Source organism: Hyaena hyaena, unplaced genomic scaffold, assembly GCF_003009895.1.
Source record: "Hyaena hyaena isolate Hyena2069 unplaced genomic scaffold, ASM300989v1 scaffold_993, whole genome shotgun sequence".
In the NCBI taxonomy this organism is placed as follows: domain Eukaryota; kingdom Metazoa; phylum Chordata; class Mammalia; order Carnivora; family Hyaenidae; genus Hyaena; species Hyaena hyaena.
This window is the reverse complement of record NW_024081626.1, coordinates 552,807-577,209: the sequence shown is the minus strand read 5'-3', so window position 1 is coordinate 577,209 and position 24,403 is coordinate 552,807. Positions and strand designations below refer to the sequence as shown.

General features: G+C 41.0%; 1 protein-coding gene across 1 annotated transcript; it reads left to right on the top strand.

Moving 5' to 3' along the window:
* CD53 (CD53 molecule) lies at nucleotides 1-24,007 on the top strand. The gene is made up of 9 exons (XM_039221668.1): nucleotides 1-102; nucleotides 2,987-3,069; nucleotides 17,023-17,102; nucleotides 17,936-18,112; nucleotides 19,879-19,953; nucleotides 20,483-20,578; nucleotides 21,117-21,197; nucleotides 22,247-22,330; nucleotides 23,136-24,007. The coding sequence occupies exons 3-9, from the start codon at nucleotides 17,046-17,048 to the stop codon at nucleotides 23,205-23,207; spliced, it is 642 nt and encodes a 213-aa protein (XP_039077599.1). The 5' UTR covers nucleotides 1-102; nucleotides 2,987-3,069; nucleotides 17,023-17,045; the 3' UTR covers nucleotides 23,208-24,007.
* Nucleotides 24,008-24,403: the final 396 nt, after the last annotated feature.

Here is a 24,403-nt window from a genome sequence, read left to right as displayed (position 1 = left end):
AATGACACGATTAAATTATCATTTTTACAAGGCTTTCCTTGTTAGGGTCAGCGAGAAAGCATCCAAGCTGATCTTGAAGGAGGCTGGGATGCCGTAAAACAGGTAAGAAATGAGGATTCGTGTATGGGATCTGGAGTAGGAGAGAAGTTGCCTGATTCAAGAAATATTTAGGCAAATGTACAAGTTCTAGGACTGGGTGGTTGATAATATGGTTATGACGTAGGACAGAGGGGAGGCTAGGAGGGCGCCTGACTTGGACAGCATGGGGGCTCGTGGGGCCTTTCCCTGAGATGCTGAATACCGGAGAGGAGCAGGCTTCAGCAGGAGGATGCCCAGTTTACTCAGCCGAATGTTGTGTTCTGGACTTAAGGTACTTGCGTGGAGCTCAGTGAGAACTCGGGTTACACATAAAGCTTTGTGAATCTTTGGCACAAAGAGATAGTATTGGAAGCCACGGAAAATGTGAGTCAAGCAAGAAGTCTTTCCTCAGCTCTTCCACCTCAGGGTCCTATCATCGTGAGAACAGCCCTGAGGGAGGGGCACTGCCTCCTCAGACCAATGGCAGACAAGGAAAGGAGAATTTACAGCAGCATTTCCTAAGGTGCAGATATGCTGGAAAAGTGTTCCCTGGGGAAAACCACACACCCACATGCACACATACATGTTGTTTCATGATCAAATAAATTTGGAGAAATCTGTTCACTTAGAGATTATTAAGGACTGACAAGTTCTGCAGTAAAGAGCCTTTTCCTCTTTAACTCACCCATTGTCCATGAGCCAGGCTTGGTCACAGGTGATTCTGTGAATCACATTTACAGAAGCTGAGTGTGTCAGGGTGAAGGAAGTGAGAGAAAGCTAGCCTTTCCCGGGGATGCGTGTTTCTTAGTCAAGCACTGGGGAGAATGTCCATTTCTTCATTTATCAAATAAAAAAATTGTATCTCAGTGGTAGGTTCCACATTTCACAGCTGGCTACGTTGGGGTTATCACTTAACCCCTAACTGTTTCAATTCCAGAAAATCCAAGTAGACACAGCATAGAGAAAACTGGCAATATAATTTTCAAAATCTAAACTGGTCTTAGGGTTTCTAAAAAACCATTCCCTGTGACTTTGAATTTGAGTCCCAACTGTGCTATTTCTTTATCCAGCAAGGCTGTCATTCAGAAGTGAAAGGGATAACGAGTTTCCTAGACAAAATTAAAAGAGTTCGTGACCACTAAACCAGCTCTGCAAGAAATTTTAAGGGGGATTCTTTGAATGGAGAAAAAAAATCAAAAGACATAGGGCATCAAAATGGACAAAAATAAAAAAAACAACAAGATCCATCTATATTCTGCCTAAAAGAGACTTATTTTAGACCTAAAGACACCTGCAGATTGAAAGTGAGGAAATGGAGAACCACCTATCATCCTAATGGACATCAAAAGAAAGCCAGAGTATGGGGCGCCTGGGTGGTTCAGTACGTTAAGTGTCCATCTTCGTTTCAGGTCATGATCTCATGGTTCGTGAGTTCGAGCCCCACATGGGGCTCTCTGCTATCACTGCAGAGCCAGCATACGACCCTCTGTCTCCCTCTCTCTCTGTCCCTTTCAAAAATAAATAAACATTAAAAAAAAAAAAGAAAGCCGGAGTAGCCATAAGTATATCAAACAAACTACGTGTCAAAACAAAGACTGTAACAAAAAATGAAGAAGGGCATTATATCATAATTAAGGGGCCTATACATTTAGATCTAACAATTGTAAATATTTATCCCCCTCAATAAAGAAACTCATTGATAATACAATGATAGTAGGGGACTTTAATACCCCACTTTCATCTAAGCAGAAAATCAACAAGGAAACAATGGCTTTGAATGACACACTGGACCAGACAGACTTAACAAATATATTCAGAGCATTTCATCCTAAAGCAGCAGAATACACATTCTTCTCAGGTGCTGATGGCACATTCTCCAGAATAGATCACATACTGGATCACAAATCAGCCCTCAACAAGTGCATAAAGATCATGATCATACCATGCATACTTTCAGATCACAATGCTATGAAACTTGAAGTCAACCAACAAGAAAGAATTTGGAAAGAACACAGATGCATGGAGGTTAAAGAACATCCAATTCTGGTATTTATTAGTTGTATGATCTTGAGGTAAATATCTAACCTTTTTGAATCTCTGTTTTCTCATCTATTAGTGGGGATATAACAGTACACATCTAGCAGGATTATTAGATGGTACCATGAATAAACTGAAGTGGAGAGGCTGAGGTTGTACCTCAGAGCTGGAAGAGATAAAGCTGAAATTCAAACTCAGAACTCTGAGTCCTAAATCTGGGGCTCTCTTTACTAACCAAGTCATTTCTACCAGTGTCCTTTGGATTGAGCCTTGGGGGTTACCCTTGAAAATAACCTTATACAAGGAAAATCCAGTTCCCCCTGAGACACAGAAGTCTAAAAATTGCAGCCCAGTCCAACAGGAGATGAGATATCTTCTGGAAGGCAGCTAGAGAGAGGGTGGGCAGAAGGCCAAGTGCCTTACACATCCTGTCTTAGTCCTAGAGAACTTTTCAAAAGAATTATTCTTGGGTTCTACTCTAGTCTCAGTCTATCAAATGGAGGGTCGGGCATACTTATTCTTGAGCAGGTAATTCTTGATCTACAGGTAATTCTGAGGTGCCTCCTCAATTGAGAAGCACTGACTTTTTCTAGACAAGAGTCAATGCCAAAGTCACCCCAGAACCCACCAGTACTCACTGATTAGTGCCGGGACCAGCTTGGTCTTTGATTTTTCCTGTGTTTCATAGAAACAAGATAGTTGTGTGGGTCATGGGAGTAGGTGTTTCACAGGCCACAGGGGAAGGAGTGTCTCTGTATTTCTGAGGCTAAAGAAGGCAAGCAGAGCCTCACTTCCTCTCTTCAACTGGGTTTCCTGTCGTCACAGTGTGAGCACATTTATTTTCCCTTCACTTCTCCTTTTACACAAATAGCCCCGGACATCCGTGTTACACAGGCCACCACAAGTATAGTCACTACTCCTGCCTGAAGAACTGAGGGAAAGTGCCTGCAAAAGGTAAGATTGGCGATGTTTTAATCGGGCTTGAGAGTAAAGACTTGAACCATGTTAGGTGGGATGAGGGATCTTCTTAGGAGTCTCCATATAGCTCTCTAGTAAGCCTAAAACCTCCTGCAACTTCTATTTCACAAATATTTAGTGCAGGAAAGTAAAAAGACCAAGATCCTAGCACTCTTCAAAAGCAAGCAGGCCAGAAAGACTTCTCAATTAACCGGTTCTTCTTATCTGATATCTCTTTGGGTCAGGGCATTTGTGTGCGTAAATTGCTTCAGAACTTGAATTTTTTGTGTGTAGTCATTTCTGATGTCAGGAGCCTTCTGTGTGACATGAAATTGTAGAGATTTCATACATGTTCAGGTTCCTTAGAAGATTGGTCTTGGGACTTTTAAGTGAGGAGAGAGCCAACAGCCAGAGCCATTAAGAAAGGCAGCCGGAAGATGGCATTTCTTAATTTAACAAATTTTTATCAATCTCCCTGTGATTCCTCAGAGCCACTAAATAGAAGGACAGCTACAAATGACAACACCCAGGTCAGAGTCAGGAACACAGAGAATGCCCACTGCCTGTATATCAAGAGATAAGAAAGAGCTGAATACCCCTAAGAGATGCTTAGATTGATTGTTTTCAAATAGCAGGAAGAACATTGTGATCCTCAGGGTTCTGCCTAATAAACTTGAACTTAGTAAGCAAAATGTAAATATTGATAAACATAATATGACATGCACCAACCAACAAAACTTGATATTGTAATGATTTCTGATTCATGCCATGTAACTAATGACTGGGGTCTCGTGGACTCAGAAGGTCACAGCCAAGCTTTGGTCCTGGATTTCTGTGACTAACATAGCAGTTACCGGAGGTCAGGTGACCACAGGAAACACTGAATATGAGAGCTTTCTCCTTCCCAGACCTGCGAGAATCTCAACTGATCATACCCTGGAGGGGAGAGAAAAGTCCTCAAGGACCATACCCTCCATCTAACGATGAGGGATGGCAAAGCCACCAAGGGCTTTAGATTCCCAAAGCATCTCAAGGGCCATCGAGCCACGAATTTAAAAATAAAGACTATACTTCTTATTCTATTTTTTAAAAGATTTTAAGTAGTCTCTACGCCCAACATGGGGCTTAAACTTACAACCTTGATATCAAGAGTCTCATGGTCTACTGACTGAGCCAACCGGGCACCCCAAGACCAAACTTTTTAATGAATTCATTTAATAATTATATGTTAAGTGTCTCTGGGAGCCAGGTGCTGTGCTCTGGAAGATACTGGTGGGGAGGCAGAGCAGCAAAGTACAGATTTGTCTTGAAAATAGTCCTGCCTGTAAGGAACTCCGGTGGAAGATAAGATATATCTGATATGGATGCAAGTGCTTTGGAAGAGAACTGAGCAAAGGCAGAGTCTTAGCTGCTGACTGAACAAAGAAGTTTTACTTCTCAATCTCCACCAGAATCTGTACTGTTTTGAAACTGCGGTTGGTTTGGAGCAGAGACTGAGCTGAAGCATGATTTCCTGTGTTGTTTTCCCTGTGAGCCAATTAAGGGTACTTTGCCTTTAAATGAAAAAATTGGCCTCTTTATACCCCCAAGGCATGATCCAAAGCCCACCCCTTTGTAGCTACTGCTGCTAAACCACTTCACCTTTGGTAATTGAACAGCACAAACTGGCAAGGTCAAGCTCCTTGGGTCTTTGAGTCCTGGTGTCCTATGGTTGACCTCTGACCGCCCGGAGGGCTTCAGACTCCAGATCTGAAGCCTGTTCCCCTTCTTCAGTCCCAGCCCACAGCATGTGAACAGCTAAGGGTTGTACGGAGACAGGGAAAACTTGTGCTTCTCAATCTCAAAGCGTTTGCAGATTCTGGTGGGGAGCACAGACGCGACCACACACAAATACAGGACATTGTGATCTTTCCTATACAATGGAGGGTAAGTGCACAAAATGTGGTAGGCATGTTGGAGTGTGCCTTGGGGAGGAAGTAGCTGCTTTGGATTCATTTTCAAAGAAGTATGAGTTTGCTATGGAGACCAGGGGGTAGCAGCATCCCAGATGGGGCACAGTATATGCACACCTAAAGACGTGTGACCCCCCCACCCCCAGATATATTTGAAATGAGAGTAAGCAAGTGATACAAGCCATGGCTGCAGAAGCACAGGAAGTGGAAATCTCCCTCTCTGACTTGGTTCTAGGGACCTGGCACCAGAAAGCAAGAAGCAAGATCAAACAACTGGGTGGGTACTAGGGCTAGGGCTACACTGAGACGTCAGAATTGATGGGATGTGGCTTGAAATGAGGCCGAAGGAGCAGATTTCGTAATCCTCAATTTTGCTTTCCTCCAGATTAGGGTGAAATTTGGAGGTTTTTTTCAAGGTTATGGCCTCTCTCTCTCTCTCTCAGCTTCCGTTCCAGGAAATGCTGTGTTGATTTAGTTACAGTGGTTTGATCTGTGTTCCTATATTAGTCCTCCCCCAGCACTTCCTGTACTGAGTGAGCACCTAGTGTGCGCAGATCACCCTGGGCGTACAGACCAGGTATCTGCCCCCAGGAAGCTCCTGGCCCCCGCTGTCACTGCAGGTACAAAATCCTGAAGCAAAGAAACAGAGAAACAAGACTGCTACACAGCGTGGGCCTCCAGGGCTCCTGGGCCAGAGGAGGCAAAGATTACAGCTGGAGGATGAACGTGGGAAAGCTGTCCTGACACAGGCTTTGAGAAGAGGGAAGCCATTTCCAAAGCCATTGGGCGAGCGCTCAGAGTGGAGGCCATGGACCTCTGTGCCGGGGTACAGAGGCAAGTCCTCTATTCAGTCCCCATGTCACAAGCACACAGGAGGCTTCCTACCCACGCAGTAACATCAGTACATCGTAGCTATGGCCAAGAACTATAATCGTTTAAAATAAGAGTCCTATTTTCCAAGAGTTAGAATGTTGCTACTTAAATGGAATTTAGAGATTATTTAAGTTCAAATAAAGTGTTCTGCTCACAGTGAGAGCCCAGAAAATGTTAGCTGTTCTTGTAACATTCTGAACTGATTCTTTTCCAGGTAAGGCAAAACTTGTCCAAAATCATAAAATTAGTTAAATAGTAATTCCTGATTCTCAGTGGAATGCTCTTTCCTCCCCTTTACGTTATATACTCTCTTTTCTTATAAACTTCCTAGAAAACAGGCATCATTAGACTATCTTCTTTGTTTACATAAAGAAATCCCCATTGAATGTGTAGATTGCTTTGGGTAGTAATGACATTTTAACTATATTTATTCTTCCAATCCATGAGCATGGAATGTTTTTCAATTTCTTTGTGTCTTCTTCAATTGCCTTCACAAGTGTTCTACAGTTTTCATTTAGAAAGAAAAAGAAATCTCTCTCTTGATCTGATTAGCTTTGGTTCCACGTAAAGAGAAAATTATCCCTTTTTAATGCTTCAGAGATGACATATTTCTTTCCAAAAAATCTGGGTATATTTACGGTGGCCAATACATTTTATAGAAATAAACCTCTTCAGTGATTCTGTCACTGAAATAGAAGAGGAACAGTACAATATGATGATGATGATGATGATGATGATGATGATAAACAACTCATTTCTCAATATCAATGAACATATCTAAAAATGCACAATTACATTCTTCAAGGATAAAAAGTATGGTATTTGTAATAATACTATTGTATCTTTTCCCTTCTAAGTTCAGAAATCATTTTCCCATTGGAGTTATCTTTACTTATAAACATGAAGGATCAATAATACAGTACAAAAATAAATGTTAAAGAATGAAAAAAAAAACTAGTAATGGATTCCTAATAATCCATTAATAGAATCAAAATGCCACCCTATCAGGAAAAAAAATGTTTCGTTTGACCAATAATTTAAGAAAAGTTTAGGTTACCATAGAATAATACGAGCCAGTATTAAGTCCTAAAATTTCAACCTACTCCATGATGGAAACTAAAAAATACCATGAAGATGAACCCAAACCCTTGCTTGTGGAATAAAGTTCATGACTATCCTTATTAGAGACTTATCACCCCAAATTAACCCAGGAGAACAGAGAGACCTGACTGTTTAAAGTTATCTTTGACTAAAACATGAACTATTTGACCCACTTGACCCTGATCCTCAATTTGTTAATCCCTAACATTGCAATCATTCAAAAAACCATTTAATAATAACTGCAGCCCCAAATGCTAAATTTATCTAGATTTATTGAGCCCATGCTTATTTTCTGTCAATTTATTAAATCACAAGTGTATGTCTATGTACAGTCTTAACAGTGTAGTCATTTAAATGGCAGAGAACAACTCTAATTCAATCAACTCATGGATATTGTTTGCAAGGCACTATACCGACCTCAGGAAATATTTAACCTTTACTATGATTATACAGACTATAAAGAAGATAGTTAAAAATAAAATACAAATAAATCAAATTCTGGGAAAAAAAGAAATTTCCAGTACATTTTAATATAAGCAAACAGAAAGAATATAACTTAATTATAAATCCAGTTAATCTGAAATGAATATGCAACTCAAATATTTAAAATATATTTAATTTGTCAAGGTTTCGTTTGACATTTTATATTTCAGGAGAACTAGATTGGGGAATGGGGGTGAGAAATTATTCTGATACCTCGCGTCTTTTAAATTTGAACTCATGGCTTAATAATCTATATCAGGAGCAAATAGAGGCTCTAAAGAATTATCCCACCATTTGTTCTTCTAAAAACAGCTCTTGTGGAATCTCAGTATTTATGCCATTAGGAAATTATGTCATGTAGATCATAATTCCTTAGATCATTTACTGATATTCAACTCCCTCTATGTCTCTTTAAATTCAGACTTACAGAAAACTTGCCAAAAAAAAAAAACCCCAAGAATTTCTGAACCCCCCCCCACCTTCACCTAGGGTTCCCAAATATGAACCTTTTATCACGTTTTCTTTATCTTTCCTTGGTTTTCTTTTGGGGGGTGATTGCTGGCCTAATATCCTTTCCCACAGAATACTTTACTGTGTATTTTCTACAAACAAAAACATTTTCTTACATAACCACTTTAATTTTAGTTTGATAAATTCAAAATAGGCAACTTACACTGATGCAAAACTGTTAACCATCTATAGATTTTATTCAGATTCCATCTGAATTAGTATCCCGTTAGTATCTTTATGGAGACTGGAAATCTCTGATCATACCGTGCTTTTAACGCCCTGTTTCTTTAGTCTCCTGCCTGGAACAGTTCCTGAGTCTTTCCTTGAATTTCATGACATTGATATTCTTGAAGCATACAAGTATGCTATTTTCTAGAATGTCTCTCTATTTGGTTTGTCTCATATTTCTTCATTACTAGATACAGGTTACTCAAACTTTTGATGGGAACACCACAGAAGTAGCTCTTATTGCCTACAGAGAGCCTTGTTCTCTTTGGACGTACCTTGCCTGAATGCACCATAGATGGGTTTCTAGGACAGGGACCCTTCACAGGAAACCTCCCTATATTTTTAGGGTAGGGAAACTTGTACTCTAAGAAACGAGCCTCCAAGATAAGCTGGATTTGTCTTTCCTCATTTTTTCCCCTCCTCTTTGCTTCTTCCTTCTTTCTCTCTTCTACAAATTACTAATTTCTCTCCCCGATCGCAGCTTTGAAAAGGAAAGAGTTTTCGCCAGACCACCATTTCAGGGAGACCTAAGATGACAAACACATTCTTTTCACAAAGTGATGGAGAGATGAAGGAAACTAATGCATAAATGTGGGTGGCTTGGTTTGGTCTTATTTGAGTATCAACTCTCCCCCTGCAAGTGCTTATTACTCCCTCAGAGTGACATACTTGCATAACTGCCATTCCTCCTCAGCCCCTGCTCACAGGGGTTCACACTGAAGACTGGAAGGAGTCCTCCTGAGGCTCCTCACCCTGCAGGGGGTGAGTTGGACGGGGAAGTGGGAGACACAACTTGGAGCCTGGGGCAGCAGAAGGAAGGTGGGCTGGGAGTCTGAGAGACCTTGCCTTGTGCCCTGTTCATTAGCTGGGTGACCTTGTGCCGGTAAATAAGATATATTTGTGAAGAACTTGGCATTTTTCAGGTTTCAGTGAACTCCATCATCTATTTAAATTTATTTTGGTCTTAATTTGGAGGCCCTCTTGGAGAACAGATTCTCTTTCCTATTTAGAAAAATCTTTTGTTAATCAAGGCCCCACTTTTCTTCACTGACGAACTAGAAACCTCCACAGGCTCTGTGTAGAAAGGTCTAGGAAGCCAGTAGTCACCTTGATGAATACCTGGCCTTCTGTGTAAGCTGGCAAATAGATCCATATAGAGGAAACTGTCTAGAAAGGTGCTCACCAAAAATGCCAGTTGCGGTTATCTTTGGATGTGGGGTTTTAGAAGATATTTATGCTTCCCACTTGTACTTTCTTTATTGCTTGAATTTTTTTTTTTGCAGAGGGTACACAAAGCTTTTTTTTTTCCTTAAGTATTTACCAAAAAATGAAACTAGCAAAGAATCATTAAAGGCTTTTTGGTCCCCGATATATTTTATTCCTGAAAATCTAACAGGAAGCCCAGAGTTGCCCTTAGGAATGGACTGGTAGGGACGCTCTGAACTTGATTTTTTAGTCAGTGTTCACTGAACCAAACACGCTGATGCTGAACCATCCAGGAAGTGTTATTTCATTTAACCTCGTGAATACCCTATGAACTGTATGTGAATGTCACTATTTTAAGGATGAGACAGTTGTGAAAGAGAGGTAACACAGGCTACCCGAGGCCACGTTTCTGACAGGCAGCACTACCAGAATTCAGAACTCGGTTCATCTCATTCCATTACTGGTGTTTATCAAACTATGCTCCATGGAGCACTGTGTTCTTTGAATTGTTATAAGCAATCTTCAGTATAAGAATGGGCGTGTAGTAACAATGTACATTCGTGTACAACAAGTTTCTCAGAAGTCACTCATTAAAAGAACAGCTTATTGCTTTTTCTTTTATTTTTATTTCATCCTGTTTACTTTCTGAATTATTTGACCATGGATTCCTTTCATGCCTTGTGGTTTTGTTTGTTTGCTTGTCTTTGTTTGGAGAATACGTATTAACATCTCACCAATATAATAGTCTGTGTAACATCAAAGCTATCTTACTGTGGTTCCAAGACTGGATCCCATAAGGCTATGTTGAATTGATAGTTTCTTGAAGCTTCTGTCTCAGCCTTAGCCATCTCTTTGTTTTTTAAGTTTGTTTGTTTGAGAGAGAGAGAGAGAGAGAGCTTGAGAGCAGAGGGAGCAGAGAGAGAGAGAGAGAGAGAGAGAGAGAGAATCCCAAGCAGGCTCCATGCTGTCAGTGCAGAGCCCAAGGAAGGGCTCAAACTCACAAACCAAGAGATCATGACCTGAGCCGAAACCAAGAGATGAACGCTTAACTGACTGAGCCACCCAGGTGCCCCCCAAACTTAGCCACTCCTAAGCTTGACTGAATTCAAGACTAGATTTGATGACCCTGCAAGTATGGGTTAAGAAAAAAAGCGGGGGGAGGGATTGAAATAGAAATCCACAAGACGGTTTACTAGTCCAAGGTCTTTGCTTGGTGGAAACTAAAGAGTGAGCTTGGTCCCTGGCCTGCACAGTGCGCCGTGGGAGGTGGTCACAGCTAACTGCAGCTTCATCACAGGGGCTTTCTGGAAGCTGATGTCAGGGACTTTCTTCACCGAACCATGAGTCATGGGGCTGGGCCACAGACTTTGACTGCAAAGAGGTGTCAGTTCTTCCAGACCTGGGGGTCGGAAAGGGCAGGAACTCAATAACCAGCACAGTCACAAGGAAGAAGTGGGGGGAGCAGAGTGCCGTCCTATCTGGGCTAAAACAAAAAGTGGGGCCATCCCTGTGTGTGGTGAATGTACTGACAATCTTCACCAGATGGGCAGCTTTTCTCCTTTGACTGGTGGGAGTCTCAGCAAATGGAAAATCAGGGAAAGAGAAAGGAGGGGTTCTTCTTCCCGTCTGTGAAGGGAAGAATCAGGGGGGCTATTTGCTGGTCTCTGGGTGCCTCATTAGTTGGTGCTTAGTGGACACCTCATTTACACGGGCCTGAAGCAGGTCTCACAGGATCCCAGGATGTTGGGGCTGAGGTGACCTTAGCAGGCATCTGGCCCAGTCTTCTGTGTACATTATTGGCCCATGTCCAAAAGCTTAGCTTATTGGCGAATAAATCTGAAGCCCAAGGCTTCTGATACTGCAGTGTCATGTTTATTCCACTGTACCAGATTATTTAGGGTTCATGGACAAAGGTTTATTGAAGAATCTTACTATTTTTAGTGTAATCAGGGGACTGTGTTAGATCTCAAGAATTCAAAGATGAATAAACTAGCTCCTACCCTCAAGGAGCTCACATTCTAGAGAGGAAAGAGATAATTATAAAACAAAGTGGCTAGGGCAATAACGGAGATGTATAGGTGTTACGGGCACTCCTTGTGGGGAGTAGGCTTGGGCATAGACACAATCAGAGAGGGCTTTCTGGAAGAGTGACACTGGAGATGAGTGTCAGGATGAATAGTAGCTAACCAAATTAAGGGGTCAGAGGGAGAGAAAGGAGCAAATTCCAGCAAAGAACCCCATGAGCACAGGAAAAGAAGGGGGCCCTAAAACAAGTACTCAATGTTGCCTGCTAGACAGAGGATGTTGCCATGAATTTGGAGAAATGGACAGGAACAAACTAGGAAGGGCCTTTTGACATATGCATACATGCATAAAACTGTCACAACAGTAACAATAACATAGTCCTCACTTCCAAAACATTATGTGTGGTCTTTTGTAATCCCTTTCTCCTGCCTGTCTCTATTCTCCTTTTATTTATCTAACACTGCCATTACCACCACTTTCTTCTACCTCCCTCCGGAATCACTCACCTTTTGCTTTCTGTTGCTATGTTAGTTTTCATTTCCAGAACTGTGTATAACTGGAACCATACAGTATGGACTCTTCTTTCCGTCTAGCTTTGCTCATCCACCATAGTTATTTGGAGATTCATCTATGCTGTGTTGGGTATCAACAGTTCATTACTATTTATTCCAGAGTAGAGCACCATGGGATAGCTATATCTCAGTTTGTTTTTCCATTCATCTGTTGATGGACCTTTGGGTTGTTTCCAGTTTGGAGCAATTACAAATAAAGCTGCGATGAACATTCCTAGATAAGTCTTTGTGCGATCATATGCTTTTTGTTCTCTTGGTAAATACCTTGGAGTGGAGTCGCTGAATCATATGATAAGTGTATGTTTAACTTCTCACAAAACTGGCAAAATGTTTTTCAAAGTGGGTAAACCATTTTACATTTTCACCCAACCATAGCCTCATCAGTCCCTGGTATGGTCAGTTTTTTGTCTTTGTTTGGCTTTGTGTTTTTAATTTTAACCACTCTAGGAGGTAGGGGTATCTCATTTCTCTAATTTACATTTCCCTAATGATTAATGAAGTAGACTACTTTTTCATGTACATATTCTCCATCCATGTGCCTTCTTTTGGGGAACTATCTGTTCATATCTTTTGTCCTTTTTTATTTTTAAAAATTGTTTACTTATTTATTTTGAGAGAGAAAGAAAAAAAGAGAAAGACAGCAGGGGGAGGGGCAGAGAGAGAGGAGAGAGAGAATCCCAAGCAGTCTCCACACTGAGTGTGGAGCCCAACATGGGGCTCAATCTCAGATCTCACAACTGTGAGATCATGACCTGAGCCGAAATCAGGAGTTGGATGCTTAACTGACAAAGCCATCCAGACACTTTTGTCCATTTTTAAATGGAGCTGTTTGTTTTCTCAGTTTTGAGAGAATGGTTCATCTATGTTGTGACAAATGGGAGGATTTTCTTCTTTCTCATGGCTGAATAATATTCGTGTGTGTGTGTGTGTGTGTGTGTGTGTGTGTGTGTGTGCATGTATAGATTTTCTTTACTGAAGTATAGGACATAGGTTGTTTCCATGTCTTGGCTATTGTAAATAATGTTACAGTGAACATGGGGCTGCAGATATTTCTTTAAGACCATGATTTCCTTTCCTTTGGATATACACCCAGAAGTGAGATTGCTGGATCTTAGGGTAGTTCTATTTTTAATTTTTTTATTTTTAGAAACTTCCATACTGTTTTCCATAGTGGCTATAACCAATTTACAGTCCCACCAACAGTGCAGTGAGAGTTGTCTTTATCCATACGCTCTCCCCCTCATTGCACTTGTTATCTCTTGTTTTTTTGATGATAGCCATTCTAACAGGTATGAGGTGATACCTCATTGCAGTTTTGAATTGTATTTCCCACCCTGAGGGTTAGTGATGTTGAGCATCATTTCATGTACTTGTTGGCCATCTGTATGTCTCTTTTGGAAAAATGTCTTTTCACTTCTTCTGCCCATTTTTTAAAAAAGTTTTATTCATTTATTGTGAGAGAGAGAGTGGGGAAGGAGCAGAGAGAGAGGGAGAGGGAGACAATCCCAAGCAGGCTCTGCACTGTCAGCATGGAGCCTGGTGCAGGCTCGAATTCCCAAACTGTGAGATCATGAGCTGAGCCAAAATCGAGGGTCAGAAGCTTAACCAACTGAGCCACCCAGGTGCCCCCTTCTGCTCATTTTTAAAATCAGATTTTAGTTTTTGTTTATTGCTATTGGGTTGTATGAGTTCTTTATATATTGTGGATATTACTCTCTTACCAGAAATATGATGCAACCATTTTTTCCCATTAAGTAGGTTGTCTGTTCATTTTGTTGATGGTTTCCTTTGCTGTGCAGAAGCTTTTTAGATTGACGCAGACCAACTTGTTTATTTTTGCATTTGTTGCCTTTGTTTCTGGTGTCCTATCTAAAAAATCCTTGCCAAGACTAAATGTCAAGGAACTTTCCTTTTATGTTTTCTCCTAGGAGTTTTGTGGTTTCAAGTCTTACATTCAAGTCTTTATACCATTTTTATTTTATTTTTGTGATTGGTGGAAAATAGGGGTCCAGTTCAATTCATTTGCACTGTGGCTGTCCAGGTTTCTCAACACCATTTATTGAAGAGACTGTCTTTTCCCATTGTATGTTCTTGACTCTTTTGCTTCAAATAAATTAGCAATATATGCGTAGGTTTATTTCTGGACTTCATATTCTGTTCCATTGAGTCATGTGTTTCGTTTTATGCCAATACCACACTGTTTTAATTACTATAGCTTTGTAATAGAGTTTGAAATCAGGAAGCATGATGCTCCTAGTTTTGGTTTTTTTTTCTCAAGATTTCTTTGGCTATTCAGGGTCTTCTGTTGTTCCACATAAATTTTAGGATTGTTTATTTTCTATTTGTGAAAAATGACATTGAAATTTTTATAAGAATTGCATTTAATCTGTGCATTACTCTGGGTGGTATGGACATTTTAACAACATAATTCTTCCAATCCAAGAGCATGGAGTATCTTTCCATTTATTTGTGTCTTCTTACATTTATTTTGTCAATTTCTTGTTGTTTTCAGTATCCAGATCTTTTACAACGTTGGTTAAACTTATTCCTAAGCATTTTATCCTTTCTATTTTATTTTTATTTATTTTTTGAGAAAGACAGAGCGCAAGCAGGGGAGGGACAAAGAGAGGGAAACACAGAATCTGAAGCAGGGTCCAGGATCTAAGTTGTCAGCACAGAGCCTGATGCAGGGCTTGAACCCATGAACTGTGAAATCGTGACCTGAGCAGAAGTTAGACCCTCAACCGACTGAGCCACCCAGGCACCCCAGCCTTTTATTCTTTTTGATGAAATTTTAAATGAGATTCTTTTTAACTTCTCTTTCTGATAACTCAGTACTAAACATCCTTTAATCCAATTGGCTATCTTGTGTCATACCTGGAATATTTAGATCATTTCATTTACTGTGATATTAATATGGTTAGAGTTGAGAATATTTGCTTTCTATTTTCCCCATCTGTTATTTGTTTTTCTTTTAGTCTGTGCACATTGCTATACCACAATACTACAGATTGGGTCATTTATAAACAAAGATATTTATTTCTCACAGTTCTGAATGCTGGAAGTCTGAGCTCGGGATGCTAACATGGCCAGGCAAGGCCACTCTTTTGAGTTGCAGACTTTTTGTTGTGTCTTCACAAGGTGGAGCTGGGAAGCTCTCTGGGGTCTCTTTTATAAGAGCTCTAATCCCATTCAGGAAGGTTCTACTCTCATAACCTAACAGCCTCCCAAAGTCCCCACCTCCTAACACGATCACATTGGGCATTAAGATTTCAAGACGGGGATGTTGTGGGGACACAGACATTCAGACCATAGCAGTTTTTTTTTTCTTTTTCTTTCAATTTTCTTTCAATTAATCCAGTATTTAAAAATAATTTTTATCTCTTCTGACTTATTTGTTATAATTCTTTGTTTTGTTATTTTAGAGATTGCCTCATGGCTTATACTATACATCTGTAACTCACCACAGTCTATCTTCAGGAGACATTACCACAACACATATAAGAACCTTATAATAATATATTTCCATTGCTCCTTTCCCAGAGATTTCCTTCAAGACTAAATAATAATGGGTTCCATTTACTGAGTGTTGGTCATATATCAGTCTCTGTAAGATCATTTAATCTTCACCACCCTAGGAGGCATAAGTAGTTATCCCATTTTACGCAGGAATAAATTGTGATTATAGTTGTTAAGTTTCCAAATCTCACATAGCTGTTTAGTGGCATATGTGAAAGCTGAATTCAAGTTTGATCTCAAAGCCTATGTAGTAAATCGTCATACTTTTTTTTAACCTCCCAAATATATCCAGACACATTTATAATCCAATTGATTTTGTTTTAACTTGGTTAAAATAATGAGGAAGTATTAAGAATAATCCTGAGGGTCAAGACAAGAAGAAGGGGAAAGAGACGGTCAAAGTAAAGAAAAAGGAAAATAGTACAAAGTAAATATATGCATTTGGTCTTTTCAACAGAGAAGAGTACTCTCTTGTGGAATACAAATAACTCATCAGGTTTATTGACAGCCTGAATGACCTATCCCTCAAGGCAGTCGTCTGATTTCTGGCTGCTGTTAAGAGGGCATAAGCAATGGATTATACAAGCAATCTACATACTAGAAAAGGCATAGTTGTAATGGGAAAAACCTAACAAGTTGACATTCTGCTTTATAAATCAGTCTTATGTGCAGTTTTAAAATATGAGTTACTCTATGGATCCTAATTGTGTCTGACAAGAAAATTCACAATTGTGTATCTAGATCTCTAGAATTGAGGACGAGGCTTTGCACATTAATGTCCTTACTGGGAAATGAAATTATAGTTTTTTAAAAATCAAACTCCAATGGCTATCTCTTCATTTCTCCATTGGGTATTTGGTAGCCAGTTTTACCTCTGCTATAAGATTCCCATCTTCTGGACGGTGGCTGCTGGATAGTCATTGTCACATGTAGAACAGAAAACATTCATAAAATTTTATCTGATTTCTGTAAAAGAATGAATCAGATAGAGGTATGTTCCCCCACTTTCATGTGCAGAGGTTTATAGACTATATGTAGTACGTACGTGCATATCAGGGCATTTAAGGAAGAGACTGATCAAGTCACTGACCTTCTCCACAGCTGATTAAGCAGCTGATTAATTCCCAACCGCTGGTCTGCCTTCTTGAGTGAGCACCCAAGCACTGGTCTCTGAGAATTGGCCTAGTGTGTGTCACTGTGACTCACTCTCCTCCAAGAGCACCTCTATGGCTTTCTTCTATGGTGCTTAATTCAGTGATAAGCATTCTTAGCTCGCTGAACTGGAGCAAAAGTGAGGCTCCAAGATAAACCAATTGGTGCCTCAGTTCACAGACTGAGAGAGCAGGAAGTTTGGGGAAACTTCCCAGAGGAGAGTCACGGCTCAAACCCAAGGTGATGCTAGAGATTTTAAACCCCGAACATTTGTGCTTTCTGTTCTCTGGTGCCAGGTAACTTACTTCCTCTTTTCCCTCACTTTTTAGGGCAAGAATATCCCAGCATAGGCATGAGTGGCTTGAAATTGCTGAAGTACATTCTGTTTTTCTTCAACTTGCTCTTTTGGGTAAGTGTGTCTCTTCTGATCATGGCTGAGCTCACCTCCTTCCAGCCACCCTCTACTTTTCTGTCCTCTACTGAAGAGTCTGCTATGAAGAGCAACCCATGCATGTCTGAGTGACATAACCGGCTTAGAACAAGGGAATAATCATTTCCTCCCCTCTTCCCATCCTGCCATAATATACGCCTGTAAATTTGAAAAGTACCCGTGCAGTTATTTATCAGCATGCCATTTTCCTCTCTGGGGACTTTAGGCGACCGCTGCTCACTGCTGACATCTATGGGTGAGAAACCTGACACTGTCCGTTCCATGGGCAAACGACTTTTTCTTGCTCTCCCCTCCCGCTAGTCTCTCAGACAAATAGCTGATTGAAAGTCGCCTTTTTGGGGAAAGTTTCACTGTACCAAATTCAGCAACTGAACTTCAAATAGAGAATTGGTCTGTACTCATGTGTCTATGAGAAGATTCTTAAAAGTTTGGCTTCTCTAGTTTTCTGCCTAGTAAGATAAACTTCTCCACCAGGGTGTCCCCTCTACCCAGTAGTGGTTTCCAAAGGGAAGACCATTTGTAAGCCGTTGCAGGAATGAGGAGTAAGGGATCTGAAGCATGAAGATACTGTATTACTCACAGGAGTGAGCTTCCCCTGGTAACTGATATGGGTAGGATGAAGCAAGCGTGGGACATCACAGGAGGAAGCAAGGGTTACCTCTCTTCTGGATGCATGGGGAAAGCTGGGTTGTTCATGACAGTCTTAATAGAACCAATGGAAAGGGCCAATTCTAATTTTAAGTGAGAATGTGAGCAGATATTCAAGAGTGATGTGCGATTCTTTCTTTCAGTTTTGTGGCTGCTGCATTTTGGGCTTTGGGATCTATCTCCTGGTCCACAACAGCCTCTGGTCGCTCCCCTTCTTCACACCGGGCAATGTGCTTGTCATTGTGGGCTCCATTATCATGGTGGTTGCCTTCCTGGGCTGCATGGGCTCCATCAAGGAGAACAAATGCCTGCTTATGTCGGTGAGTCCCTTGCAGCAGATGTGGTACCCTAAGTAGAGGCACATGATGCCTTAGGCCCCAGGCAAGACATTTCTTGGTGACTAACCTATGGGCACAGAGAGATCATGGGAACGTAGGATTAGTACTTTAGGTCAGCCAAATCTGTCTAGACCAATAGTATTTTGTTTCTTTTTTTTTTTTTCCTAGGGGAGAGAGAGAGAGAGAGAGAGCGAGAGCGTGAGCAGGGGAGGGTCAGAGAGAGAGGGAGTCACAGACCAATAGTATTTTGTTTCTAACTGGGATTCCAGGGATGGGTGGAAGAGGACATTGCTATCCTCTTTCGGATTCATTTTACAGTGTTACTATTGACCCATGTCATAATTTCCGTTTATGGCATTTTATTTCTCCATGTCTGGTTGAAATCAAGTGTCATCCATCTGTCCAAGTGCTTTGCACCTTAATATGTATTTTTTTTTAATTTTTTTAAAAAGTTATTTCTAGGAGAGAGAGAGACAGCATGAGCAGGGGAGGGTGAGAGAGAGGGAGTGACAGACTCTGAAACAGGCTCCAGGCTCTGAGCTGGCAGTCAGCACAGAGCCCGACGCGGGGCCCGAACCCACGAACCGCGAGATCATGACCTAAGCGAAAGTCGGACGCTCAACCGACTAAGCCACCCAGGCGCCCCTGTATTTTGAGGATCTGAGTCAGTGACTAAGTGACAGAAAATCTACTCTCTGGATTCTTCTGGGTACTGTGACCCTCGTAAAATAGCAGAAGATGCTTGTGCATCTCAAATCTGCACCAGGCACACTATAGTGTGATGGCTCAGCTTAGGTGAAGGCCTAGGTGATCTAACATGAGAAATGCTAGCGCTTTTCAGTTGTTCCCTGTCAGTTAAGTATCCTGAGGAGAACCCATAGGCTTCAGTTTTGTTTGTAAGCTCTATGAAGGAAGTCCCCTTATTTCTCTAGTGTACCCAGAATAGTGCTTGATATAACACTGCCACTCCATCCATAAATGTTCCCAGTTGCCTTGGTTCTTCCTTAAGTCATTGGTTAATCTTTCCTTTATGAATCAACTCTTAAACTGGAACCAAGAGATAGAATTAAGAATTCCCTGTTCTCGGATAGTTCTCAGTTTAATGGCAAAAGATCGGAGATGATTGACATAGGGAAAAGGTAAAGCAGGCAAAATTAGTGTTGGGATAAAAAGGTGAAAGAGAGGGGATAAGTGAAAATGTGTTTTCGGTTGTGTGTGATTAGTATAAAAGGAGTAAGCTTCTACAGTTGGAGAGAGAGAAGGGTTAGGAGTATGATTACAATACCCCTTCTCTCCATCTGTACAGGGCTCCTCTCAGCTTCCACCATCACCTGCCCCCACCTCACAGTAGCTGAGCTTGCAAGAAAGGACCAGGCCCCAAACTCTAAAGACACATAGTTTCGTTTGCTGGTCTTTTGCTCAGCTTGCAGAAAGCTGATGCCATAATTGCTTCATTGATTCAACAAATAGTATTGCATATGCGTTATGCACATGGAATTGGATAGGCGCAATGGGAGGGGGAGAACAAGGTTAGAAGACAGTTGATCTGCCCTCTAGAGACATGGGATCTAGTTGTAGAAAAATGACACATATCCCTCACAAAACAAGAAAAGGCTTATGGAAGCCCGAGCAGACAGGAACAAGAACCTCCTCACGTGTGTGGAGACACACCTAGATGTTCCCAGGGTGGAGCGGGAGTGAGGGAAGACTGGGATTAGCGTTGTGAGCATGTCTCTGCTTTGCCTCAGTTCTTTATCCTGCTGCTGATTATTCTCCTCGCTGAGGTGACCTTGGCCATCCTGCTCTTCGTGTATGAACAGAAGGTAAGCTATAAAGAACACAATTCATTGTTGTATTTCTGACCATCGAGAAGAACGTTGGCACACAATAAGTCCTATAATAGACGTAGAAGCAAAGAGGAAGGATGGAAGAAAAAAAGCAATTGTAACTGGGGAGAGGAAAACATTTCATTAAGAAGATTGTGATTGAGTCATACTTTGAAGGATGACTAGGAAGAGCAGTAACAAAAGTTTATCTTCCTCCTACTTACTTTTCTCCATGTTTGGCAGTAGAAAATGTCTGTCTCCATGCCTAAGAGAGCCCGTGCTTTGATTGTCCCTCTTCCTCTGAAAAACCAGAGTTCTAGAAAGACAAGAGGTCACCACCACGTACTTCTTCCTGCAATACCATCCGAGTCTCAGCACATCTTCCTGTATATATACTCCCTTAGCTCTGAGGAGGTCATTTGGAAGGGAGGAGCAAATGGGACCACTAGCCTATACTAGAAATTGCTTATTCCTTGAGCTCACCTGCTTTTTATACTGTCTCCTCTGCTGGGATGTGCCTGCCTAGCTGAATAAGTATGTGTCTGAGAGCCTGACTACCAGCATCCAGAAATACCACTCGGACAACAGCACCAGGGAGATGTGGGATTCCATCCAGTCATATGTGAGTATAGATGAAATCCTTCTCAGCTCAGCCAGACTTGATTTTCCAACCTCAGTCCCTGGGCGGGGAAGGAGATGGGGTTGAAGGAACTTTCTTGAAAGTTCCAGAATTTAAGGTCCACAGCCCCTACGTCCAGAATAATGTTTAGCAGTCACAAACTGGAGAGCACAGGAATCAGTCTGATTGGTACAATATTGTCTACATTCTCTCATCCTTCCCATTCTCAGGTAGGCTTATTGTCTAAGTCCTACTGAGATGTAAGGAAGACTCAAACATGCCAGACTAAATCCCCTGTGTGTTTAATTTTTCATCTGTAAAATGTGAATAAATTAAATATGCCCTCTACTTCAAGCAATCTTATGTGATTTACATGGTATGACGGATTTGAAAGTATTTTGTTCTCAGGAGCCACGTAGTAGTCAAGATAATTCTGGGTTTTCTGCTAGAGTCAGATATGAAGGGCCCACCTTTTCTCCAAGGTCCAGTTTTCTTGCTGTTGGCTTTCTAACCATCACATTCTTGGGTACTTGGCTTTTAGCTGCAATGTTGTGGTGTAAACGCCACGAGTGATTGGCACGGTCACCCACCAGCATCTTGCCCCTTGGATCCACAAGTTCAGGTAATTTTTTTTAGCAACCTTTCTGGTATTAACCTCTTTGGTTATGCTTTCAATTATCTTAGAAATTCCATTCCTACCGGGCTTAGTCCTCCCAGCCAGAAACAGGGAACCTCAGATAAAATAGAGGCCAGAGAGATAACCCAAGTAACTAAACAAAGTAGACAAAAGTTGTCCAGACAGTTAGACAAAAGAAAAAAAAAGGAACAAGCTCATTTAGACTAGGAAGGCCGCCACAAATCCTGGGATCCTAAACTATTAGATTAGAGGGGGAACGTTTATGTGATGATAGTAGTAGATCTACATTTTTCTTGAGCAAAAAGTAGGTCGTATTATTGAAAGAGAAATTTGTAAAGTTGAGGTAGAAAAGCTCCTCCTTTTTTGTGTTTCTTTTCTCTTCTTCCTTGGAAATGGCAGCATCCAGTCCCTTGGTGAAATGAATGATAAGTGAAGGAGTGAGGAGTTGGGGAGAGAGAGTGGCAGAACTGTTGAAACAACCTTTCCACTTAAATCAGACCTCCAGATTAAGCCTGGAGAAGAAGCCAAGATCATATCCCCACAAGATCAAGTTCCTAAATTCCTGTTGCCCCATGCTATCCACTTTGGGGATTGTTTGAACGTCTCCAGACAGTTTTTGGTCTACGAAGAAAGACTGAGACCAGCTAGAATTGCCCTGGAGCTTAGTAGGGCCATGGTAGATTTACGTCTCAGCAGAAGTGCATAGGATCTATTCCCATTTATTAATCCCAAGTCAGCAGTGAGAGTTCAAAAAGCCTAAGGATATCTATTGCTGAAACGCCTCTCAGGAACTAGTTTGACTCAGTGTGCTAAGATCTAGGACTTCAGCATGAGGCGCCACTGTAATGATAACAACACCAGAAAGGGCTCTGTTTAATATTCGCTGCTTTATGACTGTTTCTTCAACCATAGAAAGGCAACAAAAATGGTCTAAGTCTCTTGGCATAAGGCAAAGTATAAACCATCTTCTGAAATTAGCCTCCTGATAAAGTCAGATAATATAGTGTTATCATTTGTACTTGTAATTTTTTTAGGGTTGCTATGTAAAAGCAAAACAGTGGTTTCATTCCAATTTCCTGCATATTGGAATCATCACTATCTGCGTATGTGTGATCCAGGTAAGAACTTAACCACAGGACTATAGTGAAGATTAAATTATTTAAGTCGTGTAAGGTGTTAGAACAGTACCAGGTACACAGCACATGGCTCAATAAATATGAGCTTCCCCAGTCACATAGCAAATGATGTCATTACCAATTTGAGGCATACAGAAAATATGGTGTAAGATCTATCTGGTCAACTTATCCCTAAGAGATTTGATTGCTTTATAGTCAACTTAAAAGTCATCAAGCAGACTCCTACTTTGGGGGGTATGGAAAAGCTTGCAATAGATAAACATTCTATATGAAAAATTGGCCTTGATGCTAAGCAAGAGTTGATGATAAAAATTATAATCAATTTCTTCCTTGTTTCTCTGCTTAGTCAGGGGTGAACTGAGGGTAGTTTTGTGTTCTTTTTCATTATGGGACATTTCTATTATTTTCATATACAAGTGTTTTGGGTATGTCACAGAATAACTAAGATATTAATCAAGAAGTTCAGAGGGTAACAGTTTTTCTCTGCTTGGAAACCCAGGAGTCCCAGAGCATGGATAGAGACGGCTCACTGCACAGTGTTGATGTGTGCAGAGCTTGACTCTACAAGTGACTTCTTAAGGAGACAAAGATGTCCAACACTCTATCCTGTACAGTTGTGACTGTCTTTCTAAAGCTAAAGAAGGGAAATGGAGAAGGAATTGGAAGTGATGGCAGGAAGTGTGGTTCCCATGTGATGGATACTTTCTTTTTCTCTGGGACTAATCCCAGGGGTTATGGGAGAGATGGCTCCTATGAAGACCTCACATTTTCCCCACTCTTTTCTCAGGTGTTGGGGATGTCCTTTGCGCTGACCTTGAACTGCCAGATTGATAAAACCAGCCAGTCCCTAGGGCTGTGACTTCCTACTGTCTTGTGCTGAAGAGGCTTATTTCATCCCTGGAAATCCAAAGTCATTTATAGCATGAAGCCCTAAATGATCACCTCTTGGACTGGTGTCTTTGTCCCCCTTTCATCTCTTCCCTGTTTTGGTCTCTGCCTCTTACAACCAGAAGAGAGATATATTTGCTAGTCATTTCCCATCTCGGGCAGCAGAACAATCATTCAGCCACTCACTGAGGCACCTATGTCTCTCACGGTGGTGACACTAATACCCGAGCATTTTTCAGACATGAGAGGCCAAGAGAACCTCTGGCACTAATGGTTCAAGATCAAAGGATGGGTTTGGGTCTTGAATTTTTGCATCTTCTTATTGTCAAATAACTCTCTAGCCTTTAAATTATGCCCAGTCCACTCTCCAAAGTCAAGCAAAAGACCCACTGAAGGGAGCTCTGGGGCCAAACACATTGGATCACTGTTACAACCCGCTGCTTCCTTTTGGCTGGGCATGGGCCTTGGCTCCAGGAATGACAGAGTACTCTTTCTCCAAAGGATAAGGTTTCTTTCAACTTCCTTATTAAGGGCCTTATGGATTCACTCTGTCCTTCCAGAAGAAACTATCTAGTGATTCGAATCCTGACTTCAGCGAATCTCTTAGCCTTTGATTTACATAGCTGTGGAGGAACTCAGCAGGGCCAGTATCTCTGGTGGCTTGGCTGATAGTCACATTCATAGGAGCTCTGGTGTTATTTTTCTATCAAATAAGGTTTTGTTAATGTACTATTTTAATTCTTCAATAAATAAAATAGCTTGTGATCTCAATCATTACATTCTCTTTCTTATATCTGAAATACATTTTTTTGTGACTCAGTCTGAATGTCCTGCCAGCAATTGGCTGGTTATCACTCAACCAATGATCCCTTTGTCTGGATAATTCCTACCCTCTCTCGAAGGAAGTTTTCCTTACTATTACCAAGTTTAATATCTATTGAGGTCTTTGTAAGTATGATACAGTTTGCTAAGAGCTTTACATACATCTCCCCATTTAAATATTAACAACATGTCTTTTGTGAGTACGTCCATAATGCACTCATAAAAACTTCACAGATCTAATTACATTCTATTTTAATTCCTCTTTATTTGTCTCTATTAATTATTGGCCTGATCAAGTTAGGAAAAGAAAGAGAGAAGATAAAATTAACTATAAGTAAAAATTGT

Excerpts from the sequence above, each read along its gene's own strand:
- CD53 (XM_039221668.1), top strand. The coding sequence starts at position 17,046 with ATGAGTGGCTTGAAATTGCTGAAGTACATTCTGTTTTTCTTCAACTTG. Across the intron at positions 17,103-17,935 it reads TCTTCAACTTGCTCTTTTGG|TTTTGTGGCTGCTGCATTTT; the intron begins GTAAGTGTGTCT and ends TCTTTCTTTCAG. Across the intron at positions 21,198-22,246 it reads CCTTGGATCCACAAGTTCAG|GGTTGCTATGTAAAAGCAAA; the intron begins GTAATTTTTTTT and ends TAATTTTTTTAG.